This window comes from Sturnira hondurensis, unplaced genomic scaffold, assembly GCF_014824575.4.
Source record: "Sturnira hondurensis isolate 20B ecotype Veracruz unplaced genomic scaffold, ASM1482457v3 Scaffold0010128, whole genome shotgun sequence".
NCBI classification, from domain to species: domain Eukaryota; kingdom Metazoa; phylum Chordata; class Mammalia; order Chiroptera; family Phyllostomidae; genus Sturnira; species Sturnira hondurensis.
The window spans coordinates 12149793-12168439 of record NW_028082759.1 but is presented as its reverse complement, the minus strand read 5'-3'; the positions used below and the strand labels follow the sequence as shown (position 1 = coordinate 12168439).

The 18647-nt window shown below is 35.7% G+C and overlaps 1 protein-coding gene across 1 annotated transcript in view; it reads right to left on the bottom strand.

Annotated features, from left to right (window-relative positions):
• IQCM (IQ motif containing M) overlaps positions 1-18647 on the bottom strand; it is a 246894-nt gene that overhangs the window by 130024 nt on the left and 98223 nt on the right. Inside the window, exon 8 of the mRNA XM_037058235.1 lies at positions 6393-6451. Coding sequence (XP_036914130.1) covers positions 6393-6451 — 59 coding nt within the window. The remainder of the gene's footprint in view (positions 1-6392; positions 6452-18647) is intronic.

Sequence of the window (18647 nt, the reverse complement as noted above, 5' to 3'; positions counted from 1 at the left end):
TTACTTGTTCTGCCTAATAATATAAACTACTTTTTATTCTTTACATTAAAAATATCAAATCAGAGTAGGAGAAAAATGGGTTAGTCATAAAGAAGTTCATGAGAAGATTAAAAAGATAATGCTAGGAAAAGGTAATACCCCACTTCACTGCAAATTTCATTCAATCTTTACCTTTATCAAGGTAAAAAAAATTAACATGTACTATAATTCATGTATCCATTACATTTTTAAAAAAACTAAAAATAAGCCCCAACTTGTGTGGCTCAGTGGGTGGGGCACTGTCCCGCAAAGCACAAGGTCAGTGGTTTGAACCCTGGTCATGTCAAGGCTCTTGCCTGGGTTGTGGGTTTGGTCCCAGGTCAGAACGGGCATAAGGGGCAGCCAATCAGTGATCTTCTCTCACATTGATGCTTCTATTTATCCTTCCCTTCCCCTCTCTCTTAAATTCAATAAAGAAAATCTCTTAAAAAAAACAAAAAAATAGTTACATCATTTGGCTTTAAATCTTTCCGTTTTAGAAGCTGTACATTATGTGTTTCATTTTAAAACATGTAAAACTCAAAAATATTCCTTCGACAACTCTAACTGAACTGAAATTGCTTGGCTTTCTTTGAAATACTTAACATACCTTCCTTTCCCTTACAAAAGGTTTTAGGCTTTCTCAACCATATTTTAATCTTATGGATTTCTGATAATCTTCTGAAATTTATGGAGTTCTGATAATTTCAAAATTTACCATTCAAGTTGAAATATTAAAGATATAGAAAATTTCATTCAGAAATCAAACAATTTTGTTGTATAACTGTTTATCTATGAAAGTGTATCCTATAAATGTTGAGCAAGGGTGTATGAAATGTTTATGAAGAATTAGAAAATCAAGACCATAGGATCATCTCTTTCTCATAAAAACAGACAAATAGACATACAGGAACCCCAAAATAAAATCAAGTAACCACTGTGTGGAACTTACAACCCAGTAAATTCATCATACTTGCCCTGGATTTGAGCATTTTCATTCTTTAATAATGCCGCTCATGAAAAGTCTCATGTTCATCGTGTACAGATGAACACGAGGAGTGCAATCAAATGTACCTATGCAGTATGCTACCAATCTTCTCCTAAATTTTGAGATCTCTGCAGTTCAGAAAATCAGGAAGATGAACTAAAAAAAACAGGAATGTGAAAACTTGCCTTTTAGCCGATGGCCATTAAAGATCAGGACAGAAATCGTCATGACTGCCTTGTCTACCACTATTTATCCATGTAAGGCAGCAGGTTCCATTCCCTCCAAGGGTGGGAATGGGGCGCAAATCGGCAGTATTTCCTGATCAACTGCACCAGCAGCATTTTTAAGTTGGATTAACCCAGCATCCCCACCTCTAACAGCCAGTGACTGCCTCCTTAAAAAATGCAGCTGAGTGGGCACATAAACCCGTCCTATTTACCAACTGTAGAGGGCTCCCACAAATCTGTGGGTGTGTATAAATGAATTCCATCACTTTTTCCCCAGTAACTAAGAACAGAGAGGGGAAAAACAAACTCTCTTGTATTACTGTACCTTGGCAATGGTAAACTATGTGAGACATGTTTTTATCCTTAAAATGCAAAAGTACTTTAAGACTGGCCAGTACCTTACCGAAGGTGACTGACCCCGGATGGGAGGTTACAAAATACTCTGCCTCATGCAGACTCTGAGAAAGCCTCAGGCAAAAAGTATTTGAGCAATTGTTCTCTAAGAAGAAAGCCCTGTAGGCCAAGCTCTAGAGAGTCCCAACATTTGGATTCTGAAGTATCATGGCATTTCTACAATAGAAATGGTGTAGGATTTCAAATAAATGAGAAAAATCATAATATTATTCAATTTAAATATTTTCAGTGAAATGCATCTATATAAAAACTACAAATCTATAGTTCTACATCATTTACTACATTTTGCTTTATTTTCATTGTCTTACTTTTTAAAAAATATATTTTATTGATTATGTTATTACAGTTGTCCCATTTTCCCCCCTTTATTCCCCTCCACCCTGCACACCCTCTCCTTCCCACATCTCCCCCCCTTTAGTTCATGTTTATGTGTCTTAAGTTCTTTAGCTTTTACATTTCCAATACTATTCTTGCCCTCCCCCTATCTATTTTCTGCCTGCCATCTATGCTACTTATTCTCTGTACCTCCCCCCCAACTCCCCTGTTGCTAACACTGCACGTGAACTCCATTTCTGTGGTTCTGTTTCTGTTCTAGTTGTTTTCTTAGTTTGTTTTTATTTTAGGTGTGGTTTGTCTTACTTTTTTTAACACTCTCTTGTTCTCCAAGATTCTATTCAAGTAACGATTTTTACTAGGCCCATTGTTAGATACACTAATTAATTGTTTCAATGTTCTTCTATTCAGTAATCACCAGAAAGTCTCTTAAAATTTGTATAAAAACAGAATAAAAGCAGCATGATCAAGTGAGAAGAGGGTGAATTGAGGACTGGATTCTCCTAAGTTATTTTTTTTACTTTTGTGACCTTGAAGAAGTCACTAATTTTTCTGGATCTCTGTTTCCTCGAGTGAAATTTAAAAGGACTGAATCAAGTGATCTCTAAACTCCCTTCAACCATCATTCTCTAAAATATTTAAGATCTCCCTGCAAAAACTAGCTACATGTCTCTCTAAAACTTTGCCACAGCTCTTTCTGCCTGCAACAGATGGTAGGTTGTACACAAAAATGCTTAGAATTCAGACTAGCTGGCTGGCTCCAGGAAAATAGCTATAATAAACACTCATCTTTCAGATGATACAATTTTTTATCATTGAAAGGGCTGCACTAAATTTTAACTTAGTAACACCTACAAGGAAAACAATACTTCCCAATCAGCCTAACCAGGTAAAAAGCATTTACAGAAGAAGACTACGCAAAGGGATAAGCTGCTTTTAACATAATCAAATACTTTGGAAAGTAATTTACATATGACAGTTGCTATTTTTTTCTTTAAAGCAAGTCATTTTGTAGGAAGATTTTTGATAACAAATTCAATTTCTTTAATAGACATGGGCTATTCAGATTTTCTTTTTATGCCTATATCAGTTTTGGTACATTGTCTGTTTTCCAAAGAATTGGTCCATTTCATTCTGGTTGTTGAATGCAGTTGACTTAAAGTTATTCATCTGTTCTCTTATTTTTTTAATGTCTATAGCATATAGAAGACCGAACCTATTTCATTTTCAATATTGGTAATTTGTGTTTTATCGCTTCTTTTTCTTACTCAGTTTTGTGGAGCTTGCAAATTTCATTAGTCCTTGCAAAGAATTGACTTTTGACTTTGTTAGTTTGCTTTCTTGCTTCATTTATATTTCATTCCTTTCAGTTCTTATCATTATGATGAATTTCACAGGCTCATTAAAAAACATTCTACAGTTGTAGAATTTAGCCTTCTGTAAATGTCATTTGGGTCAAATTAGTTGATAGTTTGCTTCAACCTGCTATATCATTATTTTTTCTTTTTACTTAATTTTATTATCAATTAAGTACTAAAAGAAGCATGTAAAAGTTTTGAGCAATAAGTATGGTGTTGTCCATTTTACTCTTTAGTCCTGTCTATTTTTGCTTTATTTATGCTGAAGCTTTATTAGTACAGCATATTCTGTATATTTAGTATAAATGTTGATGCAGTTAAGTTTTAGTCTACAATTTTCATATTTGTTTTTATTTACTCCTGTTGGTCCTCTTTTCCTATCCTCTTTGGGTTAACCAAATAGTAGTTCTTGTTACCTTTTTATATTGGTGGTTGCTCTGGGAATTACAATATGCATTCTTAAGTTATCAGACACTGCTTGGAATTAATATCATTACACATTAAATGAAAGAAACTGACAAGAGTATAACTCCATTTCTTTTGCAATTATCATTATATATACATATATATATTTGCATCTCCCTAACTTAGAAGTTATATAATAACATTATAAATTTGTCTTAAATGGTTGATTCTAAAGAAAAATTTAAAATATATTTTATTTTCTATTAATCACCATGTATTTTTAAATTCAATATTATTTCTTCTGTAGATTCAAATTTCCATCAGATGTCACTTCCTTTCAGAATGAAGAGCTTCCTTTAACATTTGTTAAAATTGGCTGTTAATAAATTCTCATTCTTTTAAGCTGAAAATGTCCATTTTCAATCTTAATATTACGGGAAAGCTTCATTAACTATAGAATTTTCAGTTAATATTTTTTCTTTCAGCACTTTACATACATAATTTCATTGTCTTCTGGTTTCATCATTTCTGATGAGAAGATATCTATCATTCCTAGAAATGTAACCCTCTGTAAAATGTATATTTTTCCTTTCTTGCTATTCTCAACTTTTTTTTCTTTGCCTTCAATTTTCAGCTCTTAGACTAAGATGTGCCTGCCTGCAGGATTTTGTTTTTTGTATTTATCTTGTTTATAATGTGACGATCTTTCTGCATTTTTCGAGATTTTTTTGGTAAATTTGAAGAAAATTCAGCCATTATTTCTTCAGCTACTTTTTCTGTTTTTCTGCTTCTGAGACTCCAATTGACAGCTGGTAGTCCCCGTGATTTTAACTTGCAGATCACTCACGCTCTGCTCACTTTTTCTCGATTATTGTTTCTTCTCCTGATTGGACCCTATTGATCTATGAGTTTACTTATTATTCTCTTGTCTTCTCCAATATGTTGTTGTTCAAACCACCCAATGAAATCATCATATCAGGTATTACAGTTCCCAGCCTAGAATTTCCACTTGACTTCTTAAAATCGCTTCCTATCTCTGCACTGGGATACTCTGTTATTATGAACACCTTTTTCTTTAAATTCTTAAACACATATTACAGCTGCTTTAAAGTACTTGTCTACTAATTCAAATAACTGGGAATAATTTTTATGTAAGATTTTCCTGTTTCTTGATATGTCTAGCATGTTATCTATTATACACATAACACTGTACATTGTGGAGCTTCTGGATTCTGTTCTTGTCCATGAAGAATTGTTGACTTTTTAAAAAACATTCTAGGCGGAGACTAAATTACTGGATTTATCACCTTAAAATTGTTGAAACTTGGTTTCACGCTTTTGTTAGGGTGAAGCCATTTGTTTGGTTCTTAGTACTGAGGCAATTCCCTTAGTCCTGGAACACAATCCCCACTCCGTAGGTGCTGGCCATCTAAGATTCCCATGGAAAAAAATTCATGTTTACTAAGTCCCTGTCACTAAAATAGGATATTTGTTTATTGGATACTTCAATAACTACATTGCATGTTTCATTATCATATTTGGCCTACATTTACCATGAAGTGCAGTTCCACAATACTAACCTTAGAATTGAATGGATGTAAAAATTCACTTTTTCTCGAATGTTAGGAAATTGATGTAATGTGTATACTACACAGTATATAACACTCAAGCAGGGTGTGGGGCAGTATTCTCTTATCAAACACAGTAACATGAATTAGTGAATATAATTAATATTTATGAATGTTCGCATGAAGTGAGAAATGTAAAAACTGATTGATCATAATTGCTTGTCACTTCAGGTCAGATTTTGTCACTAAGCGTTTTGGTGCAGCCTTAGGTTTTGGCACCAACTTTTATTTTCTGGAACTTTCTGGATTTGGGAATTGTGGATGAGAGATTACGGACCTTATATAGTGACACATTTTCAGTAATTGAGAGGAGGACTAAAGAAGGATGTCAAGCAAGAACAGGTAGCCTGAATAGTATATGTAAATGAAGCTGTATTTACTGAGGAGTTAGATCTCCAAACTGGTCCAGCCGACAAACTCCAGTCTCTGAAGTTTACTCTTTCACTGTTTTCATCTCTATGGCCTGTGGCACAGTGCTTTGCACCTAGTCGGTACTAAAATATAATTTGATTAATTAATGAATTAATATATTACCAGTGAGTAAGAAAACACAAGTGTGAAACCTGTGAAACCTTATAGAAACTTCACTGTCAAGTTTCTATAGTTCTTTTTTTTCCATCTCACTCTCCAATCTATCTCACAAAGCCTGTCATTTTTCACAAAAGTTACTGGACAAACTTGCTGTATGAAGTAGCAAAGCAATCTTAAGAATCGCTCATAGAGTCACTGAAATGTGTTCTACCGTAGTGAATCGCAGTACACAGTTTCCAATCAATGAAATACCATGGGGTATTGTTCACACTGCTTTTCCCACATGTGACAGAGTAAACTGCAGCCTAATCTATTGAACGATCACTAATACACTCGAAAAAAGGAACGTTTTTTTTCTCCTTGGCTTAGTCAACTTAAAACATTGGAAAAGATACATTAAAAACCTACACTTCTTTAATCTTAGAAACCAGATAAAATGAAAAACACGCACATTGATATATACTTTTCTGCTATTGTAGAAAAAATATACCTGGGTTGTGGCTCTGGTTCTGGCTTGAAAGCTAGTTTCTCTCTTTTCATAAACCCTTTCTAGAACAAGAGAAAGAAGAGTTGACATAAGTAGAAAAAATGTCATGGTCTACAAAAATTTTATTTTATTGATGTTCTGTTACATTATCAAAGGGAAAAGGAACCAGTCCACAATAATATATATTATAAGCCTAGACAACAATATAAATTTGTAAGTATACCCAGAGGACAATGATTCCTGAACTGCCTCCAGCAACTTCTGATACCCAAGAATACAATTTCTGTTGATCATCTCAGTGGGCCAATACACATGCAATCTAATTCAGATGAGAATTTATTTCTTTACTTATTTGTTTACTGTCTTATAAAAAGGATTTAGTGTAGCTTACCAAATGTACAGTACATGAGAAAAAGAAAATCAAGTTAAGGGGAAAATAGGTATAGAACAATAATGTCAAATACTTTCTGATATTTCTTGATGTGTCACACAGATTTGACTCTCACATTTTTAGCTATCAAAGTGTTATTGATTGAACTGTGTTCCTCCAAAATGCATATTGAAGCCCTAATCAGTAGTGTGACTATGTTGGGAGATAAAGCCTTTCAGGAAGTAATTAAGGTTCAATGAGGCCATAAAGATGAGGCCCTATCCAATCATATTGGTGGCCTTGTTAGAAGAGGAAGAGATACCAGGGCCACACATGCCCAGTGGAAAGGCCACCTGAACACACAGAAAGCAGCAAGTATTTCCATAAGCCAAGGAGAGAGGCCTCTGGAGAAACCAACTTTCCCAGCATCTTGATCTTGGACTTCCAGCCTCAAAAACTTTGAGAAAATTAATTTCTGTTTTGTATCCCACATGAGCTGGTATTTCATGACAGCAGGCCTGGCAAATAACGCACAAGCAACAAAGAAAACAAGGTAGTTCTAACATTTACAATGTCTGTAACTGAAGCAAAACTGGGTTCTTCAAAAGAAGCCTGGTGTAGTGTAATGGTCAGCTTCAAGAGCATCTCTCCAACAATCACACCAGAGTGTGTAATGTGGACTTTTGATGCAGTCCTTCTGTATCAGTCAACAGTAGAAAAACTCAGGGATATAATCCTGCAAGATCTCAGAATCACGTGGCCATTGCATTTCTGGTCATTTGGCACAATCTAAAGGTTAAACTGATACCTAGAGGCATTAAAGCACTGTATACCCACTTTGTAATCTGTCGTGACAATTAGTTTGCACAGAACAGCTTCTGAAAAAATGGTCTCGAATAAGAGTATTTGAGGTAATCTTGATAACAGCGAAAGGATAATGCATTTTCGGTTGTTGGTGCTGCCCTCTCCCTCAGAGTCTGTGAGGGAGAGAAAGTGTCTTGGCTATTGAGATGAGAGGTGCCCGAGTGCCACAATGGAAACGCCTACTTTAGTTTTGCTTTTTAAGTTTCGAAGGTGCTTTTAACCACTATTTGACAACTGAAGTCAAAGAATGCTGTGATCCAAAATCCTAGGATGTATAAAGGATTGACATGAATATGAAATGTGAAAGAAAATTGTGTTGGTATTGCAAAAATACTCAGTATTGAGACATGGAGTGATTGTCTTAAATATTTTACACAAATCATAAATTCTTCCTTCTGTCTGATACTGCTCTCTCAGAGGCCATCTAACTTATTTATATTAATTTGTATTTCATGCCATTTATTTTTTAAGATCAAAGAGTAACTTTTCTTCTATAGTTATGTTAGAATGCAATAATAACCTTGAGAATTAGTTTACATCATCTCTCAAGTATATGTGATTTTTAGAGTTCCCTGATCATGTGTTTTTTTAAAGTAAACAATGATTCTAAAGAATAAAATTGTATGTTTGGATATTTCTGTGCAACATGTAGACGATAATGAAACATGGAGCAGGACCTATAGTGTAGTCATTTCTTTCAAGATGTATATTCATGGCTACAAAATTAATTTTTAACCTATATATGCCATACATTCACACACAGCAATGTGCTTGGCCTGGAACACACTGCCCTATGTGATACTACTCTTTACACTTGCCAGCTTCATTTTTTTAACTGCTTCCTTCTAGGCCAGACTAACAGCATCGGCATGCTATCCACAGTGAAGGGCGGTGTCACCCGTGAAGGCTGCTCAGTAACACAAACTCAGACAAACATCCATGAGGATTTTTCTTACCCAGATGTTCTCTGATTTTTGCCAGTTTCCCTCTCTCAATTGCATTGCCTTCACAACCTCCATTGTGTTTCTTTCTCCCTACCTGATTTAGGGACTTTTTCCTTCTCTCCTTTTTGCAAAATCAATAGCAGTCCTCTATCTTGGGTTTTTCTCAGTCTTAGCTTCATACACACTTGCATATTCAAATCTCAAGTCTACTCTGTATTAATGTCTCAACTCCATTCTCTCTCAAAAATCTCTCCTCTCAACTGCAACAAGCTTCTCTCTTTTTAAATTCCTTTATTCATTTTAGAGGGACAGAGACATTGATTTGCTGTCCCACTTATTTATGCATTCATTGGTTGATTCTTGTATGTACCCTGACTGGGGATCAAACCCACAACCTTGGCATATAGGAACAATGTTCCAACCAACGTAGCTACCCAGCCAGGGCCTGCCACCTATTTCTTTAAACTTCTTAAAGATTCTAGTCTCTCCATGACAATGCATTTAAAGTGTCACATTCTAAATACCTGACTAAAGGCATAAATCATTTATCAGACCTCGTGTCAAAATATTCAAATTTTTAACAACCTGTGTGGATTTACTCCAAAATACTTTTCAGACTTCTTTCCTCAACATCTTTTCTCAAATTCCACAACTTCACTGGTACCAGGTTAGTTCTGATAATTCACACAGTATTATCACACCTCCAGTTTTGTTTTAGAAGCAGCTGTCTAATCCATCAATTCCTCTCTTCTTTCCAAATCTCATAGACTTATTTTCCCTTTTGATAATTCTGCTAATTTCTTTCACCATCAAATGATTAATTTTTGGCATTGATAAATGATAGATGAACTATTTGAGGAAGCCTTGCATTTTCTTCTTTTTTTAAAAGATTTTATTTACTTATTTATCTTTAGAGGGGAAGGAGAGAGGGAGAGAAACATCAATGTATGGTTGCCTTTCATGCATCCCCTGCTGGGAGTTGGCCTGCAGGGAACCAGCCTGCAACCCAGGCATGTGCCCTGACTGGGAATCGAACAGCGATCCTCTGGTTCGCAGGCCCGAGCTCAATCCACTGAGCTACACCAGCCAGGGCGCATTTTCTTCTTAATGATACATATTTTCTATACTGTATCATTAGTGTGAAATTCTGGCATATGTTTGTTAGAAAAAAGTAACCTACAAATGGCATATTACACCCTCAGTACTTACAATCAAAATCAGTTAAAGGGTATTTTCTAAGTCGCAGAAAATTCCATAGTTTTTAACAGCTTTGTGACCCTACTAGAAACATATATAAACACACTAAGATGAAAGGTTTATTTTAAAATAGATCATTGTAAAGAGAAAATTGTTAGCACATATATATGTATATATATAAATTACACACTAAAACACGTGAAACACACTGAAATGCTTTTCCTGCCAGGCTTGAACATTAGCACTGTACTTCCCCAACCGAAGTCAGTCAGTCACCAGCACCTCCTGTGAAAGAGCCGTGAACTGCGCTTCTCACACTGCTACTGCTTCTTGTAGAAGAAATGGTTTAAACGGGAAAATGTCAATGACATGCAGGCATGCAAAACCAGGAGGCACCAAACACACCACTGTGTGTTCTCATGAGTCAGTATCTTTGCATTATTGAATTCTAGAGCTCCCCAAAGCACACACAAACCACAGGAGGATTTTTGAGACTCAGAGCCACTTCTCAGAAGTTATAGTAGGCCCTGGAAACCCGTGACTTCCCCAAATCTTCTCATAGAGCCAGAGAAGATTCCATCTTGAAAGGTGATCTTTAATGTGGTGTTTCCTTTACATTTCCTAAGAGAAGTGGGGGCTCCCAAAGCTATTGTGGGTCACCCTGTAATGGCCGTGGCCTCAAAAACCATTCAACTTTCAGATGAGGGGAGACTGATCCCAGGTTGTTCATTTACCAGTCACTAGACAAAGTTTCTTTACTCCAAGGGAAATCACAGCTAAGAATTCCCTCTCTGATATGTAGGAATTTGAGCAGAACAGAGGAGACAAGAAAGTCTGATGAGGAGAAGGGAGCTGGAGAGAGAAATTTCCATCCCAATGCAAGTTCCTCTGAGGGTTGAAACCCATTTGTAAAAGATGTAAGAAGGCTGCTGTTTCCAGAAATATGCTCATAGTAACAAAATCACAGCATAATGCCATATTAAATGCTAACAACAAAAGTGAAAGATATTTTAAACGCATGGCTGAGCTGATGAGAAAGTAATACAATTCTTCCCAGGGCAAAGACAACAAGAAGTTTTGAATTCACTATTGCATGAGTCTGGGAGCCTGTCTTTGCCTTGGGGATAGCATGGTAATTTCAGACAACCTAAAGCCTGGGTTTTAATGAACTACATGCCCTCAAGTTTGGAGACAAATACTGGCACTCAGAATGTGAAGGAACATCAGAGTTGAGAACACCTCAGTAAAAGCTGTGTACTGGAAGTACAATAGAGTCTTTAGAGGATAAACCAGAATTTAAAATTTTCCCTGGACAGAGAAAGAAATTAGGAAAAAGAAAAAGAGATACCATGAAACCCCAGTAAGTTTGATAACAACACTTCCTTCCATGGATCTGGGAACTCAATCCGTACTGCCTGGAATGCCCAACAACCACCTCCCCAAAGAAAGGCAAAAAATGAAAATAAAGTGGTTCCTGGTTAGTAGTGCCATAGAGTACTGGGTAAAAGCAATTATCCATCATTTTTAGAAGAACGCAGTTTAAACCCAAAGAATCCACAATAAAATACAAAAAAAAAAATGAGACCACAATCAGAAAAGTCATTAAACATAAGAAAATGAGCACTCAAGGATTCAAAAGAAATAACACACTAAACATTCGGAACCTCAAAGATGTACGACTGTAATTATACAGAATCTAAAATAAGACCCGCAAAGTGTAAAATATGATCTGCAGGATGTAATGTAATGTAATTTCTATATGTTTAGAGAAATATATGAAAGGAACCAAAATGATCAAGGTTGACTAAGCTGACTTGGAAAGTTACAACTAGACATTCTAAAATAAAATATATATAACTAAAATTGGAAACTCGATGAGCTGCAAATGAAAAAACAGACATACAAATAAAAATAGAAACATAATCTATAAGGCAAATCAGGAAAAAAAAGAACTGGGATGCCTCAATAAGAGACAAAGAGATGACAAATATAAAAAAGAGGAAAAAAAGGAATGGCGATGGAATGGAAGATTTATATATGTCTAAGAAGTGTTTTATAAAATGTTTTCAGTACAGTTTATACAGAAAAAAAGGAAGATAGTATTTGCAGAGATTTTTTTCAGAATGCAGAAAGACACTGATTTTTATATGTAGGAAGACTAAGAAAAACAAAGCAGAATAAATAAAAACAAAACCATACTATACCCCTCATAATAAAACAGCAGAACAATAATTAAAAGAAATCTTTAGAAGCAGACAGAGGTCTGACAAAAATTAATTTTAATGGAAAATCAAGTGAACAAACATCTGATTTTTCAACAGTAACAGTGGCAGCCAGAAAACAGGACAACAATAAGTTCCAAATGCTGAGGATGCGTGTTTAAAATGGAGAAAAATACACTGTAAGTGGAACTTTTCTCCCAGCTGAGCCTTACTTCTAAAGGATGTATATGGCTCAAAAGGAAAATCATTCTATAGGTCTGTGATGCTAGATATAATAGCAGATAAATTGGGAAGCATGTAGTAAACCTAAACAAGCAATGAAGTATAAAACAAAATAATTTTTGTCTAATATGTGAGATTAAAAAATAAGAGAGGACTGAACTCTAGTAGTTAAGGCAATCTAAGGTTTCTGTATGAAGTAGAAAGAGAGTAAAGATAATTAAGTTAAATGTATATATTTAAAACTATAGGTTAACCACCTATAAAAAGTAAAGACAAGAATAGAAATGCCAAACTAGTATTTTTAAAAACCTAGTACAGTGCCAAACTACTACTAGGAAAAATGGAAAAAGAGGGGAAAATACGTCAATCTATTTCCAATAAAGACAACAAATGAGCAAAAATGTGGGGGGGGAGTGGGACAAAATAGAAAGAACAACTATAAAGCACAAAATAAAAGATGCACAATGCATCTGAGTACTTTTTAAAAATATAAATCTATGATGTTCACACTGAAGAAATAATGGTGGCCTAGTAATATATGAAAAAACTTCTTTTGTCATTAGGAAAATGTGAATTAAAATCCCAAAGAGATATTTTATACCTGCCACACTGGCAAAGGTTAAAATTGTGATCAATTCAGTGTTGTCAAGTGTCTGAAGCAATGGGGACTCTCATAACTGCTGCTGGGCAGGGGAAATTGTTGGCTATTCCCTGGTAAAACTGAACACACGCCCACTGGCCAGCACATCCATTTTGCTGCAGGCAGCTTGTGGCTAGAGGCCGTCAATTATTCAGTAGTTGAGTTATTGAACTCCCATTGCCCAGGCCCTGCCCGCCTCCCTCAAAGGCTAAGGGGATCAGTATCCTGGGATCTATGTGACCCCAGCAACAGGATGAGGCTCATGCTGACACTGGGAAGTCTTCCCCCAGAGAAACTCTTGCACCTATATTTCAAGAGATGCAAGAATGTAATAGAATTGTTCTAAAAAGGAAATAACTAAAAAGAAAAGTCAAATACCTCTCAGCAAATAGGTAATTAAATTGTAGTATAATCATTTAACGGGATGTTGTGCATCAGTGAAAATAAATGGACTACAGGGGGCCCAACATCAACATTTATTAAGACTGATGGATCTCAAAAGTACACTGCTGAGCAAAAAGAGAGAGAAAATATTATGATTCCATAGACATGAAGTTAAACACAAGTAAAAGTAAACAAAATACTAATTACGGATATGGGTGTGTGCCCTAAAATTATAAAGAAAAGTAAAGAAATCAAATTAGGAAGACTGGTTTCCTCAGGATATGAAGGGAAGGAATAGAACAGAAATCCAACTCTTAAGCTTTGTGTTTCATTTTTATTCTTTAAGATAGAGGTTTGTTGATAGATGTGCATATGCATAATATAGTGTTTTGTGTAAACCCTATGTATATATAGAAATATAAAAAACAATACAGGAGAAAAATTCCTTGAGCTTTAGCTGAGTGTCTCTCCTCTCGAGGAAGGTAAGAGCGGCAGCATCTCAGGAGCCTGTGGGTTTCCCAGACCACAGCTGCCTAAGGAGGTCACATGCCTCCAGATCTCCCGTGGTTTGTGTGTGTTCTTGGAAACTCTAAAATGCAATGCCAAGCAGTTGAACAGATGCTGCAGGTATGAAGTTTTAAAATGTATAAATCTGTGAATGCACGTGACTGATATTTTTCAATCATCTAGAATTAAAAGTGTAAATTGAGGAGTTTTTGTTTTACAATTTAGGGGCATTCCAAAATGTTGTGTTCATACTGATGTGGAAGCTGATGCTGAATCATATGTGAGGTGCTTGTTTCATTTTAAATATATTTCCCACTTTGGATTTAAGGTAACCTCCCAAGTTGTAAATTTATTACTAAACAATTCGGTAATAAACTCAACAGTATTTCAAAATGTTGAATTCAATCCTTTGCATGTTCAAGACTTGTTTGGGTGTGAAACTCTTGCAAATCGTCAGTTTAGTTACCATCATGAGATTCGTTTTAACCAATAATTAGAATCTAGTTTGTGCTTTATGTACATCTTCTTGTATGTTCACCAAGTCTGTGCCAAAACAGATATTTTAATTACCCTTTTCCTAAGGGGGTCGAGGAGTTTAGTATCTTTATCTTGATTCGACAAATGGAGCTGCTGGGGTTCAGACTGATTTCTGTTTCATATAGCAGGTGAAACTGATTTTTAATCTACGAAAATAATCAGAAAACAATGAACAAAACAGTATTGGAGTTTATGTTAGACATTTAATTGATTGGGATTTGGACATTTGTTTTCTACTTTCGTTTCTTTAGAAAAGACCCAGTGATTTTGTAGAAAGTCAGGAGGACTTAATCACAATGGGATTTAAAACTGCCAATCAATGCATCAGGGTCAGAGGGTCATCCAGTCCCAGCTATGACTTGACATGACCGCCACTCCTTGGTTGGAAGACTTTTATAAGGAATTAAATAAAACAGGCTTCTCAAACTGCAGTGTGATTATAAATCACTAAGATGATTTCCAGGAGCTCAGGATATACTTAGATGGATATATCAGCTTATCAACATTATCCAGATTAATCCATTTGGAAGCTTTATTATCAAAATCTGTGGCATATTATCCCAGGCCCATTGTGACATCCATTACTTGAGACTGCTTCTGATATCTCTGATTGGTTATTATCTCCCTCCTCAACTTCCTCAGGAAAACTCGTTCTTATCTGACCACACGACTCTGTGGAGTATAAGACAATAAATTGTCTATTCTATGTTAGACAATTTATTCTAAGAATATAGTATATGAGGCTTGCCCATAAAATATCCAGCCATGCAATATGAAAAATAGAGACATCTCTTGAAGAAGATACAAGACACAGGAAACATTGTGCATAGGACAATGACATCTCAGTCCCCTTCAAAGTAGGTGTCTTGAGTCCAGTTCTCCCAATCACCATCAGGTGCCCCACTGTGTTTTCCTGAATCTCATTGATGATCTGAAATCTCTTCTCTCTTAAACATGATTTTAGTTTGGGGAAAAGGTAGAAGTCTCAGGGCACCAAATCTGGGCTGTAAGGGGGCTGAGTCACCTGGGTGAATTAATGTTTCCCCCCAAAATTGCATGAGACATGGTGCGTGAGTGGGCACATTGTGGTGATGAAGCTGCCAATCACCAGTTGCCCATAGCTGCAGCCCTCTGAATCATCCAAATAGTTTCCACTGAGAAATGTTCAAGCTTAATGCAAAATTGGATGCAGATTCATTGCTCTACTGGCTCCATCATTTTGAATGTGATGGCCACACAGTACATGTACTCATTCAACAATGTCTACCACCCCCACAGACTAGTACAGTGAAGTCGTCATTGTTCACACATGCACATTCCAGTCCACTCTCCTTGGCTGCCAGATTACATCAATGTCACTCAAACTGGTCTCGTTATATTAATAACAGCTGGACTTTTTCCAGACAGACCTCACACAATACATGTAACATACAAAATACGTGTTAATCAACTGTTTAAGTTAGTAAAGCTTCTGGTCAACCATAGGCTATTAGTAGTTAAGTGTGGGGGTAGTGAGAAGTTGAACACAGGTTTTCAACTGCTCAGGGGTTAGAGTATCTAACCCCCACCTTGTTCAAGGACAACTGTATTATGTTAACAACATTTTCTGAAAGTATATTTTGAGTAAATCATGTCCAACACTTATTTTATAGTACCATCTTCATAATAATCTGCTTGGTACATTTTTCTGGTTTGCTTTTATTTTATAAAAATACCTGAATAAAGTGACTATTATGTCTTTTTTACTAGCTGCTAAATTTGTAGTTTACTTATTAATAACATATAATGTACCAAATTATGAATTTTGTGTACCTACCTAAATCTTAACTTTATTTTTCCTGTTCTCTTTTTTCATAAACCCTAATATCTCTACATATATCATGCTGTAAACATTTTTATAGGCCATCATAAGTTCTTCATGGAAGAAGTTTAATGAATTCATTAACAATTTGAGAAAAGTATTTATTATAGCCATAATTAATTATATGTATATAATTACATAAAGTACTATAACTGACTTTTACTATAATCATACTATGCTAAGCCTACTTCACATGTAATTATCTAATTTTAGTTGGTAATTGGTTTGTTTTTTTCTTTGAGTACTTTTGTTTTTGAGGTAGAATCAGTGAAAACTATGTAAAAATCCAAAACCAACACTTCTCTGGAGGCTGATTTAACAATGTATCATAAAAAATGAAGCAAAAAAGGGGGGAAGCACATCAAGAATTTGACTGCAAGAAACTTATCCTAAGAAAATTGAGAATATGCATAAATATTTGACTACAAATATAGTGTACCATATTATATTAAAGCTTTGTTTGATGGCTGAAATAACTAAAAATGAGCTATATCCCCAAAGTAAATATTGCTGCTATTGATTTAATGATAAAAATTTATATTAATAAGAAAATATGTTCAAAATGTATTGGGGAGAGAAAAAATAAGGTTATAAAGTATTTGTTGTTATAATAACTTTAACAACAATAAAAATGTAGAAGAAATAATTATGGTTGATTTACTTATTTTTGTCTTATCCAAGCCTTTTTCAAAATACATGTATTGCAAATATAACTTATAAAATTATTTTAACAAGTGACAAAATGTTAACATTAAAAGGCTTTATGGGTGATCATTAAAATGTGGTAACAGATATAGGAAGAACAGAAGAAGAGGAGAATACCAAGACCTGAAGTAATTTGAGATTAGAAGTTGTCCCAGGTGTTTGATTCAACGGTGAAGCTGGAATCAGATTAGGAATCAATCACTGAAGACATACATCGTCCTGAAACAGCCTCTTGTCACTGATGGGATCTTTATGGTTTGATAACTTCCTCACCCAATAACTGAATGGGACCCTCCTGATTTCTGCCAATCAGGTTTCACTGTCTATGACCTAGCTGTCAATGCCAGGATCCCCTGTGACTCGTAGTGTTGGGTCTGTGCCCCTGGAGTAGATTTGTGGCTTCCCAGCATGCTGAGGAAAGCTGCCTTGAGGAAAGATGCCGTGCCCACGTCGCAGAGGGGACGTCTAATGAGAGTGTCAGGTGTTTACAAAGAGAAAAAGAAATCAACAGGAGAACTAGCTGCCTGCCAAAACGAGTGTGGCCACTGACGCCAGAGAGGAGGAATGGGGAAAGTCTATTTCAGAACAAATAATTAAGGATTATACAACTCTTTGACTAAATAGAACAAAATTATTATGGCAATATTTATATAACAGCCTCATTAGTTTTTTCCCCTTTTTTTCTCTCTCCTTAGGAATATCATGACTACCATTTTCATTGCTTTGGGACCTTGGGTCTCTTTTGTGTTCCTCTTAGAAGAAATGTCAATCAGACTATCATTCACTCACTCAGCAAATATTTTCTGAGCCTCTGCTGTACGACAGACACTATTCTAGGCACTGGGGCTGCATCAATGACCTAAACATCTCAGCCTTGTGAAGCCCACATTTTACGAGGAAGGCCAAGAATAAACAAATAAAGGCATGCAGAATGTACTGTAAGGTTGGAGTACATTGAAAAATAAAAGCAGTGGTGCTCTTTCAGGTGGGATTCAGGGAAGAACTCGCACAGAAGGTAGTATCTGTCAGAAATGCATTATCACATCTGCCTGCCTCTGCCACTGGGAATCATGTAAACACAGACCTTCCGCAACTAATTCCAGGATACCTTACATCAAGAATCAAGAACAATAGCCCTGGCTCAGTGGATTGAGGGCGGGCCTGTGAAGCAAAGAGTCATGGGTTCGATTCCCAGTCAGGGCACATGCATAGGTTGCAGGCCAGGTACCCAGTAGGGAATACGTGAGGGGCAACCACACATTGATGTTTCTCTCCTACTTTCTCCTTCCATTCCCCCTCTCTAAAAATAAATAAAATGTTAAAAAAAAGAATCAAGAACAATAAATATATAATCATAGTATTTTTCTTACGCACCTAACAATATGTTCACATATCTTTATCTCCTTATCTTCACCATCCATCTTACTATTACTGTTACTCTTACTATTACTACTATGGGTCTACAATTCCTTATTTGAGACCCAGAAATTAAAAAAGCTTTGAAAACTAACATATTTGTCATAACACATATGGAGGCAAAATTTAACTCACTTGACCTTTGGTGGCAAAACCTGACTTGAACCACCCAACAAAAGGCCAATATAGTGACCATTTCCTACTTCATGAAAATATTCTTATGCTTTACTGAAAATATTAACATATTTTGATTACATGTTTATTTGAAGATCCACTTATCCTACCTTCTAAAGTTTGAAATTTTCTGAATTCCAAAATACATCTGACTACAAGAATGTCTAATACAGGGTTATGGATCTGTATAGCTACTACAAACTACAACCATTACT